Here is a 15999-nt window from a genome sequence, read left to right on the forward strand (position 1 = left end):
TTACCTACTTCAGGACGTGTAGAATTAACTACATACCTACATTACATAAGTAAGTAGGTACCCCTATCACATATTGAACACCCATCACACCCAAATACACACCATATCCATTATCCACAGGTAAATTCACTCGATTCTTGAGACAATAAATTGAGGTTTAAATAAATAATTGTGAAAATGCACAACATTTGCTATTCAATTTAGAAAGGAAGGAAAAAATTATGAGCCAGAGAGAGTATCTGAATAATACATTCCCCGATAAACGTGACCACTCGACTCCATCGGATCGCTATTTGCAATTCATTTGTAGGTATTTTTATCTAAAAGTTCGAGTAGAAATCTTTATTTCTTTCATATCTCAATGTTAGAGCTTAAAGCTAGCATTAGGAATAATGATAGCGACGTGCATGTATACCTAGGTATTCAAACTAGTTACTATACGTACTTACTCCTTATTTCTAAGTTTAATGGTAAGTAAGTACTTAAAAAATGCTTCTCCATTATAAGTTAGTTAATGATTCTGCTGAATCAATGATGCGAAGACTAACATCGTGACCCCATCGATGGTATGAAGGTACATGTACACGTACATGGAGTCGTGGTACATGTCACGGTTAGGATTTGAACCCGCGTTCTGTATTGTTAGAGCGCGTTTGCCTGAGCTAAGTATGCGGTATGTATGCCACACATCGCTCCATTCAGAAGTTTAACAGAAAATAGAGATAATCTTGGGCAAAATAACTTTGAGCCTATTGATTATTGATAATTTAATTTATTTTGCTATTTGCGAGATCCTTTAAAATTGGCCTAAGTTAGAATAGCCACCGTTTGTAGCTAAACGGCCATAACGACAAACCTTACCTACCTAGCTGTCACTGAACTGAAGTCTAAAATAACGGAAATCATCAATTTAAGTCGTACCTTAAATTAATCCAGTGTAAGAAAATATCAAATGCACAAGCCCAAAATAGTGCCCTTATTTCACGTAAGTACCTACCTGGCTGTAAAAACTGTACTAATCCTTATTCTAAGGTTGACCCAATGTTAGGTATATTTTGTAGTCTATGGTACGATTTTATTTTTTCTTTCCCGCCATTCCCGCTTTTTTTAAAACTTTATATTTGTAATTTTAGTTCAATTTAATTAAAATTGGTCTTCTGTAAAGATAAAATATAAAAATTAAATCGTGAATATGTTAGCGCCAGAAGACCAACAAATTGAAATATGCCTTTTAAAGTCAAATCTAGAAGAGATTGAAAATGATTTGGTTGTTCAGGTTGGTAACAAAATAAATTAAATTCTCAATAATCAATAGACTCAAAGTTATTTGGCAAAAGATACTGTTATTATGTACTTACATATTGTAGGTACCTAAAACATTTTATCTACTGATCATGATGATGAAATCTGATGTGCAAATTTTTCAGCGTACAGCTTTACCTACATTAGATGTTGAGAGCGAACAGCAATATAGGGAGACTATGAATGCATTACGCATTGCCCGCACCATCAATAGCGAAGTAGAAAGACTGAAACAGGAAAATGGTAAGTCTCCATAAATTCCATAATAATCCCTCACACACTAACTTAAAAGCTGCGGTTCGTGCCCTTTGACCGTGTTGAAGTAGGTAGATATCCATAAATTAATATTGAAATTTAGTAATTAATAATTTAGGGCCCTCTATTGTTAACAAGTTGTTTGAGAACAATTCACTAAATTGTAGTTGTTATGTTCCTGTTATGTAAGTCAGGTTCTTACTATGGATTCGGTATGTACCTAACTTTACCTAATGTTACCTTTTGCCCATTACACTAGATTCAATATAAATGATAAGTACAGTGCCACAAACTTATCTGTTCCGGTGACAGCTCACATAAATGTTTAATATTTCTTAATTCAATAAGATTTTAAGTTTGCTCGTATTGTTAATTCGCTCTTGCGGTGTTAATAAACCCATCTAATCTTTTACAATATACAATTCATTAGTGAGTAATAAGATATGGATCAATTTAGTTCGGTCTCACCGGAACAGATAAGTTTGTCGCACTATAAGTACCTTTTGTGCCGTTAATACTTATTGTTACATTTCCAGGCCTCTAATAATACGATATTTAATTTAATTACTAAAGTTCATAGAGGAACTTAAGCATTTAGGTTTTATGATTCGTGAAATGGTGCCACATTCTCACACTAAAGTAGCCCCGTGTCATTTTCCAAATACTGTGTCCCCACTAACGACCCACTAACTTTGATATTAAAGTTCAACTATTTGAATGAGATGAGAACAAAGTCGAAGTCAATAATGACTTTTGTTTCAGTTCGCCTTATAGCTAAGCGTATGCAACTTAAGCGGCAATGCGAAGAGGCTGCTTTAGCCGTGGAAAATTCCCGGGAGAACAGAGATAACCTACTGCAAATGTTGACTTTGGAAGACAAAGAGGAGGAAGAACTAATGTAACTATGTTTTATTTATGTTGGACTTCACCGAACGCTGTTATAGCTAAGTTAGAAATAATGGTCCGCAAGTCAGTTTAATATAAGAAACAATATGAATTACTATGACTCTGAGATATCAACTGTGTCTTGGCATGTATAGCCTGTTAAAAGTTCAGAATTTTAATTCATTTATTTAGGGACCTCTTAACTTAATCCTATAATTTCATTACACATTACCTTAAAACCTTATAACGAATACTGAACCCAGCAGGTGTCATCACTCGTTGGTTTCATCTGAATTTAGTAAGTGCATTATTAAAGTTAAAAAAGTTTGAAGAGTTAGCCAGTGCCTACATGCTTATTCTAGGAAAAAATTAACACCTGTATCCTCTCTGTAAACTATGTTGACAGTAGTAGGTATTGAGTTAAAGTTAATCCGAATACGTTTACTAACGTGCTAATAGTTTTAGTTTAACCCGTTTATATGCACTTATAAAATTTCACTCCCACCCGGCTTGCAGTGCAGCACTAAAAGTTAAATTGTTTTGGTGGAATGCGAGTGATGTGATGATGGATGGATACTAATAACGTATTAGGTAGGTCTAGGTGCTATTAAAATTAATAATTAATCTATGTAGAGGTATTACAATAATTAATATAATTATGTAGATACTAATCACTAATTAGATAATCTATCTAGAGTCTAGAGGTAGGTATTATACCCGTAAGTATTATGTATGTTTAAATACTTACCAGCTTTTATGCGAGGCTAATGTAAACTTAATATAGAGGTTCTGTAATTACGTAACTTTAAATGTGTTACTAAGAGAAGTAAAGTACTTACTTACCTAAGTATTCTTTTTTTTACGTGACTTCGCATGTAATTATTCCTCCTGTTTAGTTATTTTATAAAAGTAATTTTGTTACAGACGAAAATATGAGGATTCCTTACGTGATAAAGCTGAAAGATTCAGAAAGGCTCGTGTTTTCTATGTAAGTACACAGGTACTATTTATCCTACCATAATGTGAGAGGTAATATACAGCATACATACATACCTAAGTATACCTACACAATATGTGGTAGCATATAGTTACAAGGGCGTACCCAGGATTTCAGCTAGGGGGGGGGCAGCTCATACCTGTTCCGAGATGATGGTCGGTCGGGTATATTGAAACATTATAGATAAAAGAATATTAAATCAAAACATCTGACTAAAAAGAAAAGATACTTTGTTTCCAACACTTCATATTGCGCACAGTAAGTAACACGTTTTTAATGCCCACTTGTAAGGAAAATTTACGTTTATTTTATCTTCTAGGGGGGGCAGCTGCCCCCCCCTGCTACTACCTGGGTACGCCCTTGTATAGTTATAAAGCCCCATCCACACGCTTGCTGTTTGTCACAAACACGGCAAACAGCAAGCAAAGTCCCAAACACCAACCACAATCACCGAACACAAACAGCCATCCACATGCTTGGCGAACGCTCATAACATTCCGAATCGGCAAACACGGCGGACGACGAGCTATTACTTTCGGGTTGACATATTTTTATTATATAAATTAAAGCAAGAGAAAGAAAAAAGGAAAATAAGAAGAAAGCAAAGACGATGGTGGGATAATAATAATAATAAAAAATAAAAACTGACTTCTTCTTTTTAATTATTATTTTATTTTATAGTTTTTAGTTTATTTGCAATAATTTTTAATCAAAAGTAAGATGCAAATGATACCAAAAAGTCCTACTAATCAATACGAATCATTCAAGCGTAAAACACGAGGTAGTTGCTATATACCGTTGAGGAGTTCCCTTGACTGCCTTCCGTTTCCATCATCAGATCAGCTTAAGGTCACCATCATATTTTTTTGTTATAAGAACTATATTTATGTTCTTAATTTCATTAGAATCGGTTAATATGTGTCCAAAATGGAAATTCATACCCTGTTTTTACCCCTTTACCCACCCTTAGGGGTAAGATAAAATTCTGAAAAAAATGGGACCACCTGGGAGCTCAATACAACAAAAAAATAATTTTCAAAATCGGTTCATAAACGGCGGAGTAATCGGTGAACATACATACATAAAAAAAAACCCGACGAATTGAGAACCTCCTCCTTTTTTTGAAGTCGGTTAAAAATACATAGAAATCGTACAATGTACCTACTGCTTTATTTGGGCTTTAATTTGTTTTATATTTTTTATTTTGATAAGCCTCCAAAAATTACAGAATCGTAGGTGCTGATCAATCAGACATTTTTACGCTTTGCACGCCAACGAAAAAGTGTAGCAAGTTGATACGTCCGCCTCCCGCAATGCTAGCGCGCATACTGACCGCTGCCAGACGTGTGGATACGTAGCAAACTGTTTGCCGAACATCCTTTGATCTGGCAAGAAAAACCGACACCGATGCCGAACACTGGCGAACACAAACACAAACAGGCAAACAACGACAAACACCCATCCACACGTCAGTGTTTGCTGTTTGCTGTTTGCTGTTTGCCATTGTTCGTCAAGCGTGTGGATGGGGTATAATAAAGTAACAAGAACTTTAAATTAGTGGTCTAGTGATAGAACCTTCGCTTTAATATCTGAAATTCCTACGTAATAGGTTTCGAAGCTGAGGCCTACCTGATACATTGTTATACCAACCCAAAATTATTTTTAAGTATACACATATTTTGTATCATCACAGAATGAGGAAGAAATGAACAAAGAAATTGAAGGTATAGAAGCGACGAATGCTGATTTGTTGAAAGAAGTAGGCGCAAGAGAGAGGGCAGTGGATCAAATGTATCTACAACTCGATGCAGTTACGCCGGACGTCCCAAACAATATCCTGGACATTGTGTAAGTCATTTTGTAATAATTTTACCCTGTTTCTGGGGTCTGTTTCACAATGTCTGGTTAGTGGCTACCTGACGGATAAAATACATGCTGTCACTCTCTGTTATTATTTTTTAGACAGTGACAGCACGTATTTTATCCAACAGGTAGCGACTAACCAGACATTGTGAAACAGGGGTTTAGTGTAAAATCAGAGATGTCATACAGGTAAGTTTGTCATTGCGCGGTGTGGCTCGCCTTGAAGTTGCAGGGGGGTTATCTATAGGTATGACGAAAAACTGAGTTGGCGAGCCACAACTCTATCCCGATGGCACGACAGCTCTCGATCGTTCGTTTTTTGTATAGATATAGATGTACTAGTTAATTTCTGTTGTATAGAGTAACCCTCCCGACTCCAATCTCGTTGCATTAAACATACTGATTGCGTAACAGCTCTCTGAAACTTCGTCTTTCATCAAGCAAGGGCAGTCCTGCAGGTTCTAATCTTCTGGCATGTGCAATTGTGCATGTGCAGTCGATCAACTTCATTAGTTAGCTCTAAGCGGTTTGTTAGTTTAACAAGGTCCAAAAGTTACTTATAAAGTTGACTATCTCTGTGAAATAAGTACCTGTGTAAGTAGGTATACTTAATCGCATATCTGACATCTATGTAGATTCTGGATCTATCACACCTAAAGTCTGTTTTTATCAATAGAACGATACGACGGGACAATCGACTGTTGATGAACCGTGAAACTTTACTAGTTTGAGTATCGTCACGCTAAGAAGATATTGCTGGTAATTTAAAAATACCAGTATCAATGCCGTCAGCGTTTATCAAATGTTAATGTTCAGCGGTAGAATACCAACTGTAGGCTGAAGTTGCAGAGTAAATTATATTAAATTTCCTATTACAGTGGAAAATCTGAATTGGAAATGAAGTTGAAGGAGCTCACGGATGAATGCGGAGGTCTGGAGGAAAAACGCAGCCAGCTGCAGAAGTCACAGATCAGGAATATTCATTTCCGACGCGCCACGGAAAAAATGCATAAAGATTAACTTGTCATCTCTGATTTTGTTTGTTTAATGTTTATCTTTTTTTGTTCTTCTCTCATTCGTTTTGCCGTGTTAAAAGGTTAAAAGCAAAGGAGGGACTTGATTTGAGTAAAGGTTAATCTAAAACATTTTCGATTTTAAATAACATTGGCACAGTATTTTCTTGTTTGTAAGATCTCAACTACTCTTGATGGACTTTTTTACTTGTTTCACTAATTAAAATGTTTTTTAAAATAACATGTATTTTTTTTAAGGAAATAAGATATTTTTTTTTGTTTTTAAAGGGTATGAAAAGCTCTAATTAGGTTTTTGTTTATTTCTTTCCTGTTGACTGTTAAATAGTTCGTGAAATTCACGTTTTCCTACACAGCGCGACTTAGCACTTGGCCGTAAGGCCATGAATTGCATTAGGTAGGTATTTGAAATTCTTCAGCCGTTGGTAGGTATCCGTAATTTTTTAAATTCCACTGGAATCCCCCACAACATTTTTCGTAGATTAAAACATTCTTTTACATCCGCAGGTGAATAACTAACCCAAAAGTTTAGGAAATTTATTCAGGGCAAAATAACCTTTCCATACCTACTCTTTCAGTAAGGACGTCTACTTTCATCTAAAACACTTTTTCAACCATGTTTGTTGTTGTTTTTATTGGAAAAACAATGCTGCTCTGGCAAGAATAATAAGAAATTAGATGGATACCTCTACTAGGGGCTCTTGGTGCCTAAACTGAGTAAAAACCTACAAACAAAAAATAACGAGTTTGACAGAAAAACATTCATCCAAATTCTTACTATTTTTTCCTTCTACTTCAGCATTTTTTCCATTACCTACTACAAATGCCGACTACAGAGTGTTGTGGAGCTCTTCAGCATAGGAATAGGTAGGCAATAACGGACAATAGTTAATGATGGTAAAGCTTTGAGTAAGGTGATTTGATTATAGGTAGGTAGAAGTAAAACAGAAAGCTTACCTATAGTGCTTGTAAATATAAAGATTATTAATGGTAAGCGAACTACTTATAATTTTCCTGAATAAATAATAAATGAAAGTAGGTACTGAAGCGTTATATCAAAGTGAATACAATGCCTTGACTCGACACTTCCTTTGTTGGCTGCATTCCAGGTTCACCATACAATTTGTTCAGTTTAACTTGTCACCTAATGTCCTATTCACTCAGAAATAACCCTGCAAATTTTGCTTAATCCGCCGACTGATATACCAACAAGTACCGTGAAAAAGAGTAAAACAGTTATGTGACAAGAGATAGTGAACAGACCGTATTGTAGAACAAAATACAAAAGCTGCCCGAAAGCTGTATGAAAAATGAAAAATACAGGTCCGTCCAACCAGCACTTAGACGTCTTTTTTATTTTTATAACAATATTTATGTTTTCGCTTGAAAGAACGTTCGGTATTTGTTTATTTCGTGTTAGAAAAGAAAATATGTTTGTGAAAATAAGCAGGAAGTTATGTAATCGGTTATGAAATGTTTAGTTGTAACAACTGTTGTACCTAAGTAAGAAATAAAAGTCTGAAGAATGGTGATTGATTGATCACGATTAGTTATTTATAAGTAATATTGACTTAACTGCATACTATAACATTACATTTTATTATAAGGTAGGTAGGTATATCCTTTAACAACTTCTTTCTTCCTAGGTACACTTCACCAGTCAGACATTTCTCTACAAGTTATATCTTCAAGTAAATACTATTTAAGAAATATCATAAATTATACTATGCTAATGTTTCTTCAACGGCACATCTGGATAGGACTTCGGTCTGCCAGACTTGCCACTATGATACGCGTTCTGCACTGCACTCACGACGGCCGCCCCTTCGAGAAACCGACCCTGGAATAATAATGAATTTATTTATTAATTATTTTAATAGAAAATATTTTCTACCAGCCAACCTTCAGCGGTACATAATGTACACGATCAGATATTTGCACCACATAGTGTGGTGTAATGTAAGTACTGTATGAGCTTAGAGGGGTCAGAGTTGAGAGGAAGGAAAGTTGAGCACACAGCTAGCGTAGGTTAGGACAACCTAAGATGAAATATTAGTTACCAAAATCGTCTAAATATAATACCTGCTATATTTAGTCGATTTTGGTAAGTAATATTCAATCTGTGATTTAGGTAGGTCTTGGTAGTCTTTGTACAATGTTATTCTCCCCAGGGCTGACACGTTCGATAGAACATTTTAATAGAAATTTTGTGTAGAAATTTTATTGACGACCGAATGCTGTATAGTGTTGACTAACTACTATGCTTCCCTGACTGCTATGCCGAACGAAGGTCCCGGGTTCGAATCCCGTCCGGTGACATTTGTACTCGGCACTTTCGTATTAATATGGAAGTAATATTGTGTAAGTTTATATGTATTTGTTTAGACATTATTTAGAATTATCAGTTATCAGATACCTGATGATTACAGGCTATTCCTAGCTTGGGATCGGACGGCCATTTAAAAAAAAGTTTTTCTCGATCGATATGTCATTTGTTGACTGTAATATTGTTTTAACTGTAGCTGCTAGGTACCTAGTACAGAGCCTTTATAAGTTTCCGTTTTGGGAAATTGCCATTTAGCGGAGCGATGTTGTTCTTTAGCGAACAAAGGACTGTGCATATTAAGGTAATTTGGATAAGTAGGTAGGTAACTAGGTAACTCAACTTTTTCAATTCAAGGTTTAAGAATGTTTTCGTTTGGAATGGGTACTTATGTCAGGACTTTATGACAGTATGGTGTGGTCACGTCAGTAGGTATTTAAATTCTCGTTGGGTGTGGTATGGTATGGATGGATGATAGGACCTATACCTATGTATATATAATTGTATAGGTACTAAGCTGAAAGTACATACCACTCCATTCTTAATCCTAGTAGTCCAGGGTGGTCGACTGGTCGTAGTGACGGCTTGAAGCGGCGGGTGACATTCGACAGAAGACCATTGAAGAATTATGGCGATAGTCACAAGAACTAACACGAATCCCGACCGCATGTTGGCTAGGCTCCTCGAATAATGGACAGTAACTGAAAGTAGTTCTCAAGTTTGGCGCCTTTTATATGACATGCCACGGTTATAAGGAAAACACGCGCCTATAAGTGCTTACCTATCCAGATTTTTTACGAACCGCAACGGTTGGTCGATACCTGCTGAAGTAATGAAATGTTTTCATATTTTATTCCCATAACAGGGATTAATTTAATTTAAAAGGACGCACCAGCTTACATGAAATTAAATCTGCATTATTCAGAGGAACCGCCCATACATTTAAATATTAAATGAATCCCAGTTTCAGTGTCCACACGAAATCTGAAAAACACGTGTAATATATTAGTAAGTATTACCTACTACATTATGAGTATTAAACTATTAACCTTAATTCTCGTAGGAACAGGGAGGAAAAGATCCATAGGGTTCAAATCTTCGAGTTAGCACAGGTGTTAGTGTTATATCTATGGAAGTATACTCGAATAGTTTCAGTCTATTGTGTTTTTTGGGCCAATAAAGACGCGCTTGTCGTGACATTTTCTTTTTTATCCCGGGATTTCCCAAACGCATTTTTTTATCAATAAGCACAAACAAGCAACGCTCTGTTAACTTTACTACATTTGCTTGGTACTTTTATCTTGATCTCCTCGTTAGAGGATTAAGTTACTGTTGCGCAAACGTATCCTGATCTTGAACCTATCGGTATTGCTAATTTTTGAATTAATTACCTACATTTCGAAAAGGTAGGTAGGTATAAACAGGTAGGTATTCAACAAAAATATATTTTATTTTTACTTTTTTCTTCACTAACAGGTAAGTTACTACAATCACTACATTCTACGGAAAAACAATATAAAACCCATAATATTACATTATGCGTGGTTACGTGGATTCCTTACTTAATTTAATGTGGCGGAGCACGTATTATTCGCCACGCGCGAAAATATGAGTCAGTATTGCTGTACAGCGAGCTTAAACATATTCTAGTCACATCTCACATCCTAATGATATTAATTCTACCGTTGTTGATGGTAAAACATCGGGAAGTTTTACTTGCCGGACAATACCTGGGTTTTTGGCTTCGTGGGTAATTGAAAATAGGGAAATAGGTCTGCAAAATATGGTTTGCGAAATGGTAGGAAGGTATTTGCCTAACCCTTTCATATCCGCTTCCTTAGAGTGAAATTTGATAGCCTTCGTTTTTGTTAGTGAGTATGTACCGACATGCTATCATAGTCACTGATAAATTGATACCCCGCCAACGAGTTCTATTTATACTTATCAGGTTAAAATACAATACCTAATATACCTAGATCTTACACTTACATTGTATTTTAGCGTTTTTGACAAATAATATTCCCTTTTACTGGTTATAGTCCAGAAATTTCATACAAATCAGTAGTCTCGAGCCGGGTTAGTTTCAGAACTATCTTTAGTCCCCCTTATGGGGGATTATGTCTAGCAGTGGACGATTATTTGCTGCTTATGATTCCAAAATAATTAAGTATATCTACAGTTACTTCAACCCACGACCTCATAATTTGCTACTAATAATCGAATCAGATTAAAAGTAACCAGTGCAGGTTTTCCCACGATGATAAGCGGATCGGGTAACCCCATGTTTACAAACATTCATTCGTTAAAGTAATTTAATTCATATAATTTTATCTATTACTTATTCGAAATTATCAGCTTGAGGTTATTAAAATAAATTATAAGTTCTTTAGGTAATCATCACCATTATCAGCCAAACATATGTCTCTACCAAGGAGCCACTAGTGGAGCCAATACTTGGTTAAGTACCTATGTACCTAAGTATAGGGTCGTCTGTCCAACGGGCCGCAGGCCGCAGGGCGACCCACGCTACGCTTGCCTATTCGTGGTCTCCACTCGAAATTATACTTTAGTTATGGTTATATAATAATACCTATATTGTTATAAGTAATCGTAGTTTTATTTTATTCAGTTGGTGTATACCTTCTGCTAATATTTCCAAAAAAATTTGGATTGTAAAGCAAGTCAGCAGTCGATTCTTAGTATTCTCAACCTTTATGATAAATATTTATTAGCAATCTAATTTCCTAAGTATTAAGTTCTTGTGCTGGTATAACAAATTCATCACGTACTTTGTGTTCGACTCTTGGGTAAATCCGACCACAAACTTTAAACAATAACACGGGAATATCCAATATCGAAATAGATTGAACCACAGTGACCCAGGAAAATGCAGTGATGATAAGCTCAGAGCGAATTCGCTTGCGTTAAACCCCAGTCCGTTATATAAAACGTCCAGTATTTTTGTCAGTAGCATCATTCAACCACGAGCAGTCACTGCTTACAGTCGTGTCCTCCCGAGTAAAGTCGCGTTCAACAGTAAATATGAGATTCTTCCACTTTTTGATGCTGGCTCTGGTGGCCATGACGCTGCTGCTGGGCGGCTCCCATGCCGCGCCCAAGGTCAACGTCAACGCACTCAAGAAGGGCGGCCGTGTCATTGTAAGTACTCAAATTATAACACGCCACGTCCTCCAACTTTCGGCTCTTAAAATGCTCATAAAATCCAACTTTTTATGAACTGTATTCATAGAAATAAAATTAAAATTATATTTATTTTGTTTCCAGAAAAAAGGTCTCGGTGTCATAGGTGCGGCGGGGACGGCGCATGAAGTGTACAATCACGTGCGGAACAGGAACCAGGGGTAGACAGTGCCAGAAGTAGACAGTGCCAGGGGTGGACACCATCAGGGATGGACGCCGTCGGCAAACGAGGTCTACTTACCGTATACCCTGACGTGATGGTCTTTAGTATTATTAAAGGTTGATGTGCCTATGTTGTAAATATGTTGATTAAGATACGGTATAATTAAAATAAATGATGTTCACAATATTTTACATTTCTTATTTCTTTTAGTGAGTACTTAATTAAATCCTAAATCTATGATCAGGGATTAAGCTTTAGTTTAATTCAGGGATCGGATGTCAGTCATAATAGCTAATTTATAAAGTACCTACTTACTAAGTTTAGCAATATTTTTACTAAAATTGATTACATAAGTAATACACACGTATAGTGTAGGCTTTTTGTTAGTGGAACTTTTTTTCATTTATAAACTTATGTAGTTACTTACAAACATTTATTGTAGTAATAGTAGGAAGACCTAAAAATTTTATTATTTACTAGATCGTACGAAGATCGAGTATGTAATAAAATTATCGATAGGCCATCATTCGGAAAATAATTAACAATCTTCCAAGCCTTATGACGAAGGTCTTGCTTGAACCAGTTCGTCCCACCGATGATGTCCGGCGAAAATGGACGACTCACGACATCCTATCCCAAATAAAACCTACGTTTCCAGGTCGATGCAACTTCATGAAATGTGCCGATCCACTGGACACTGGCCAGCAAGGTGTTTTCTCTAGCGACAACAAACCACTGTCAGAGAGCCTACCCATAACCTGGACATATCCCGCCTTGGGTGACCTGGAAGTCTTTGAACAAACATCCAAATCAGGTCTGTCGTATTAAGAACAATATGGCCAGGTCGGGATTCTCGGATTCTTGGATGCATTGTGTTGGTGGCCCAAATCTTGGCATGTACAATTGTACATTGTACAGTGTACACTCCCGTACAATGAAAAAGTTCCAGTGACATATGGAACGGCAATGGCAGGAAGATCTTTTTCATTTCTCGTGAGTGTATTATTTAGCGACGTTGTTAGTTATTGTCGTCGACACGATAAGAAAAATAAGATGAGAAGAGAATGAAAAAGAGGTGCTGGAACGTCGACGCGACGCTGAAACTCATTATGTTTGCCCTTGAAGTTGGTTACCTGAAAACCCATCTTAAAAGCCTACCTGTTCTCTAGGTACTAGAGATTCTTACATTTTTCTGTATATATAAGTAGTCTAGGACTTCTAGTCCTAGAGAGTTCGGTTAGAGGTTCTATACTATTTGTTTAATAGTAAGGCTAGTGACTAGTTGGTAGTAGGGCATGCAATACCGCAATACCGGTATCCGTAATACCGGGATCCCGGACAAAATTCCCGCTTATTTCAATACCGGTATTGAAAGTTAATACCGGTATTGAAGTAATACCGGAATCGGACTTTTTAAGGCTATAAATAAAGCGATTAAGATTTAGTTAGCCTTGTGTTCCTATATACTGTAAAAGCGCACTTGTTTCCAACCGTTTAATGCAGTTTTCGGCTGCTAGAAATCTACTGTTGACCATGCGTAAACCGGCACCGGATGTAAAAAAATTATTTATTCTAAAATTTAAACTCTAAAACTTAATTCTCGTAAAAATCTACAACAAAATACAGAATATAATTGCATTTTCTTGTTTTATTTTGATGTATACGACCTTTAAACACAGTTTATGCCATTTAATACAAGGAAGTCTAATACCGGTATTAATACCGGGATCCCGGTATTGAGTTGTAATACCGGAACTCAATACCGGTATTGAAAATTGTTCCGGTATTGCATGCCCTAGTTGGTAGTGGTTGGATCCCTGGTTGAACCCCAGGAAAAATTGTTGTGCCATACCTATATCATCAAATAATATATCAAATATTAAACACTCGTGAGCAATGAAAAAGATCCATTTACAAAATGCCGACACTATAAAGAACTTCAATTTATTTTAACATTAAAATTAGTTTTTTTATTTTATTTGCAACTTTTTCGCCCTTTTCATGCTAAATTCCAATAGGTAGTTATGATTTTTTTTCAATTGGAGGCGCTTCTTGAGTTTACATATAAAAATAGTAATTCTATAGATTGGTAAAGTCATAAAAGATTACATTTAGGTAACAGGCCAGTAACTTTTTGAAGTTCATGAGTAAATTTATATGAATAAATACTTACATAGGTAGGTACTTATAAAATCTTTCGTCCTGAATTAAAGTCCACACGGAAAAACATTTTATGGCAAATTAATGTTCGAGGGCTACATGATTATAAAGACGTCTTAATCTTAAACAAAAACAGTTTTACTTTCACTGATAATAAGATGTATTCGTAACAATATCAAACTGAGAATTAAACCTGTGGCATGTGCTGTTCTGAATAAAACATGAGCATCGCACCTCGTACAACTTTAAGATTTGCATATACCGGCGCGTAAGTGTTTAAGTTATTCCATTTATACGCGAACGTTTCAGAAACACGGGTAAAACCCTACTACGAAATTATAACAAAAGAAAGGGAATCTCCATATACACTCGCGAGCAACCAAATCGACTCAAGCCTTCACGGCGCACATATACATTGATTTTCCTAAAACGATAAATGGTAAATATAAAAGTGATATGTCATTCGAAAGCTGAAGAATTAGGCTTTCAATTAAGATCAATACCATAAAAAAAAACTAAGCGCAGATTTAATGACGCATTTTAATTGCCCGTCAGTGTTAATTACCTCATTAGGAATCCACGCCTTGCGCTACCTGATCCCGCTATAAAACCTTTCCACATCCGGTGTACCTTATCAGTCGCTTGTTGCAAGTTGACCGGTACACATCTCGTTGCATTGTATTCCTTGTTTTCGCAAACCCATGGATACCACACCAGAAGAAGCTGCTCAAGTTGTTGCCTTGCTGCAACAAGGGTTAAGTCAGCGAGCAGTCGCTGCCCAGCTCCACTTGAGCCAGTCTGCTGTATCCCGAGTATACAGACGGTTCCAAGAGACTGGTGCCTTCAATCGAAGACCAAGAACGGGCCGCCACCGCTGCACTTCAGAGAGAGACGACCGCTTCATTGTCTCAACCTCGCTGCGCAATCGACACCTTACGGGCGTTGATGTGCAGCAAGAACTGAGACGTGTACGACAAGTGGCTGTCAGCGAGTGGACAGTGAGAAGACGCTTGAAGGAAGCCAACTTGACACCAAAAAGACCTGCATCAGGCCCCAAATTGACTGCAGGCCACCGACAAGCGCGTCTTCAGTTTGCTCGAGAGCATCTCGATTGGAGCATTGCGCAATGGCGGTCGGTCCTGTTTACTGATGAGTGCAGAGTGTGTCTGCATGGCAGTGACAGGAGAGGCCGGGTCTACCGGCGTCCGGGGGAACGATTTGCCCAATGTTGTTTCGCTGAAACAGTAGCATATGGCGGCGGTTCCTGCATGATGTGGGCTGGTATTTCTCTAGAGGGAAAAACCGCACTTGTTTTCGTGCCTGGAGGCGGCCGAGGAGGCGGGTTAACAGCTGATCGGTACATCACCGACATTCTACTCGGTCATGTTGTGCCCTATGCAGAATTTGTCGGTGAAGACTTCGTGCTAATGCACGACAATGCCCGCTGCCACACGGCACGAGTCAGTCGGCAGTTTCTGAGAGAGAAGGAATTGCGCACGATGGACTGGCCTGCGCTCAGTCCTGACCTGAATCCCATCGAACACTTATGGGACGAGCTCAAAAGAAGAGTTCGGGCCAGGAATCCAGTCCCTGCAAGCGTGGACGAGCTGAAGACAGCTTTATTAGAGGAGTGGGACGGCATTCCTCAGGAAACTGTCAAAAAGTTGATAAGGTCTATGAGAAACAGGCTGCAGGCTGTAATTAGGGCAAGAGGGGGCAATACAAAGTATTGATTTAAATAAATAAATTTTTATCTTAACATTTTTTGTTTAATTTGTATAATACGATACCCATACCCTTTTTTCCTAAATTCCCGTTT

The 15999-nt window shown here is 37.2% G+C and overlaps 1 protein-coding gene and 1 long non-coding RNA gene across 2 annotated transcripts; one reads left to right on the top strand and one right to left on the bottom strand.

Moving 5' to 3' along the window:
* Positions 1-1085: 1085 nt before the first annotated feature.
* LOC105392535 lies at positions 1086-6526 on the top strand. Its single transcript, XM_011564165.3, has 6 exons — positions 1086-1276; positions 1428-1545; positions 2320-2455; positions 3367-3430; positions 5133-5287; positions 6181-6526. The coding sequence occupies exons 1-6, from the start codon at positions 1193-1195 to the stop codon at positions 6320-6322; spliced, it is 699 nt and encodes a 232-aa protein (XP_011562467.2). The 5' UTR covers positions 1086-1192; the 3' UTR covers positions 6323-6526.
* A 1131-nt stretch (positions 6527-7657) lies between these two features.
* Positions 7658-9636, bottom strand: LOC125490407. The gene is made up of 2 exons (XR_007267668.1): positions 9188-9636; positions 7658-8173 (listed from the first exon to the last, which is right to left on the bottom strand). It is a non-coding gene; the product is annotated as an uncharacterized LOC125490407 (long non-coding RNA).
* Between the last annotated feature and the right edge of the window lie 6363 nt (positions 9637-15999).

Source organism: Plutella xylostella, chromosome 23, assembly GCF_932276165.1.
Source record: "Plutella xylostella chromosome 23, ilPluXylo3.1, whole genome shotgun sequence".
In the NCBI taxonomy this organism is placed as follows: domain Eukaryota; kingdom Metazoa; phylum Arthropoda; class Insecta; order Lepidoptera; family Plutellidae; genus Plutella; species Plutella xylostella.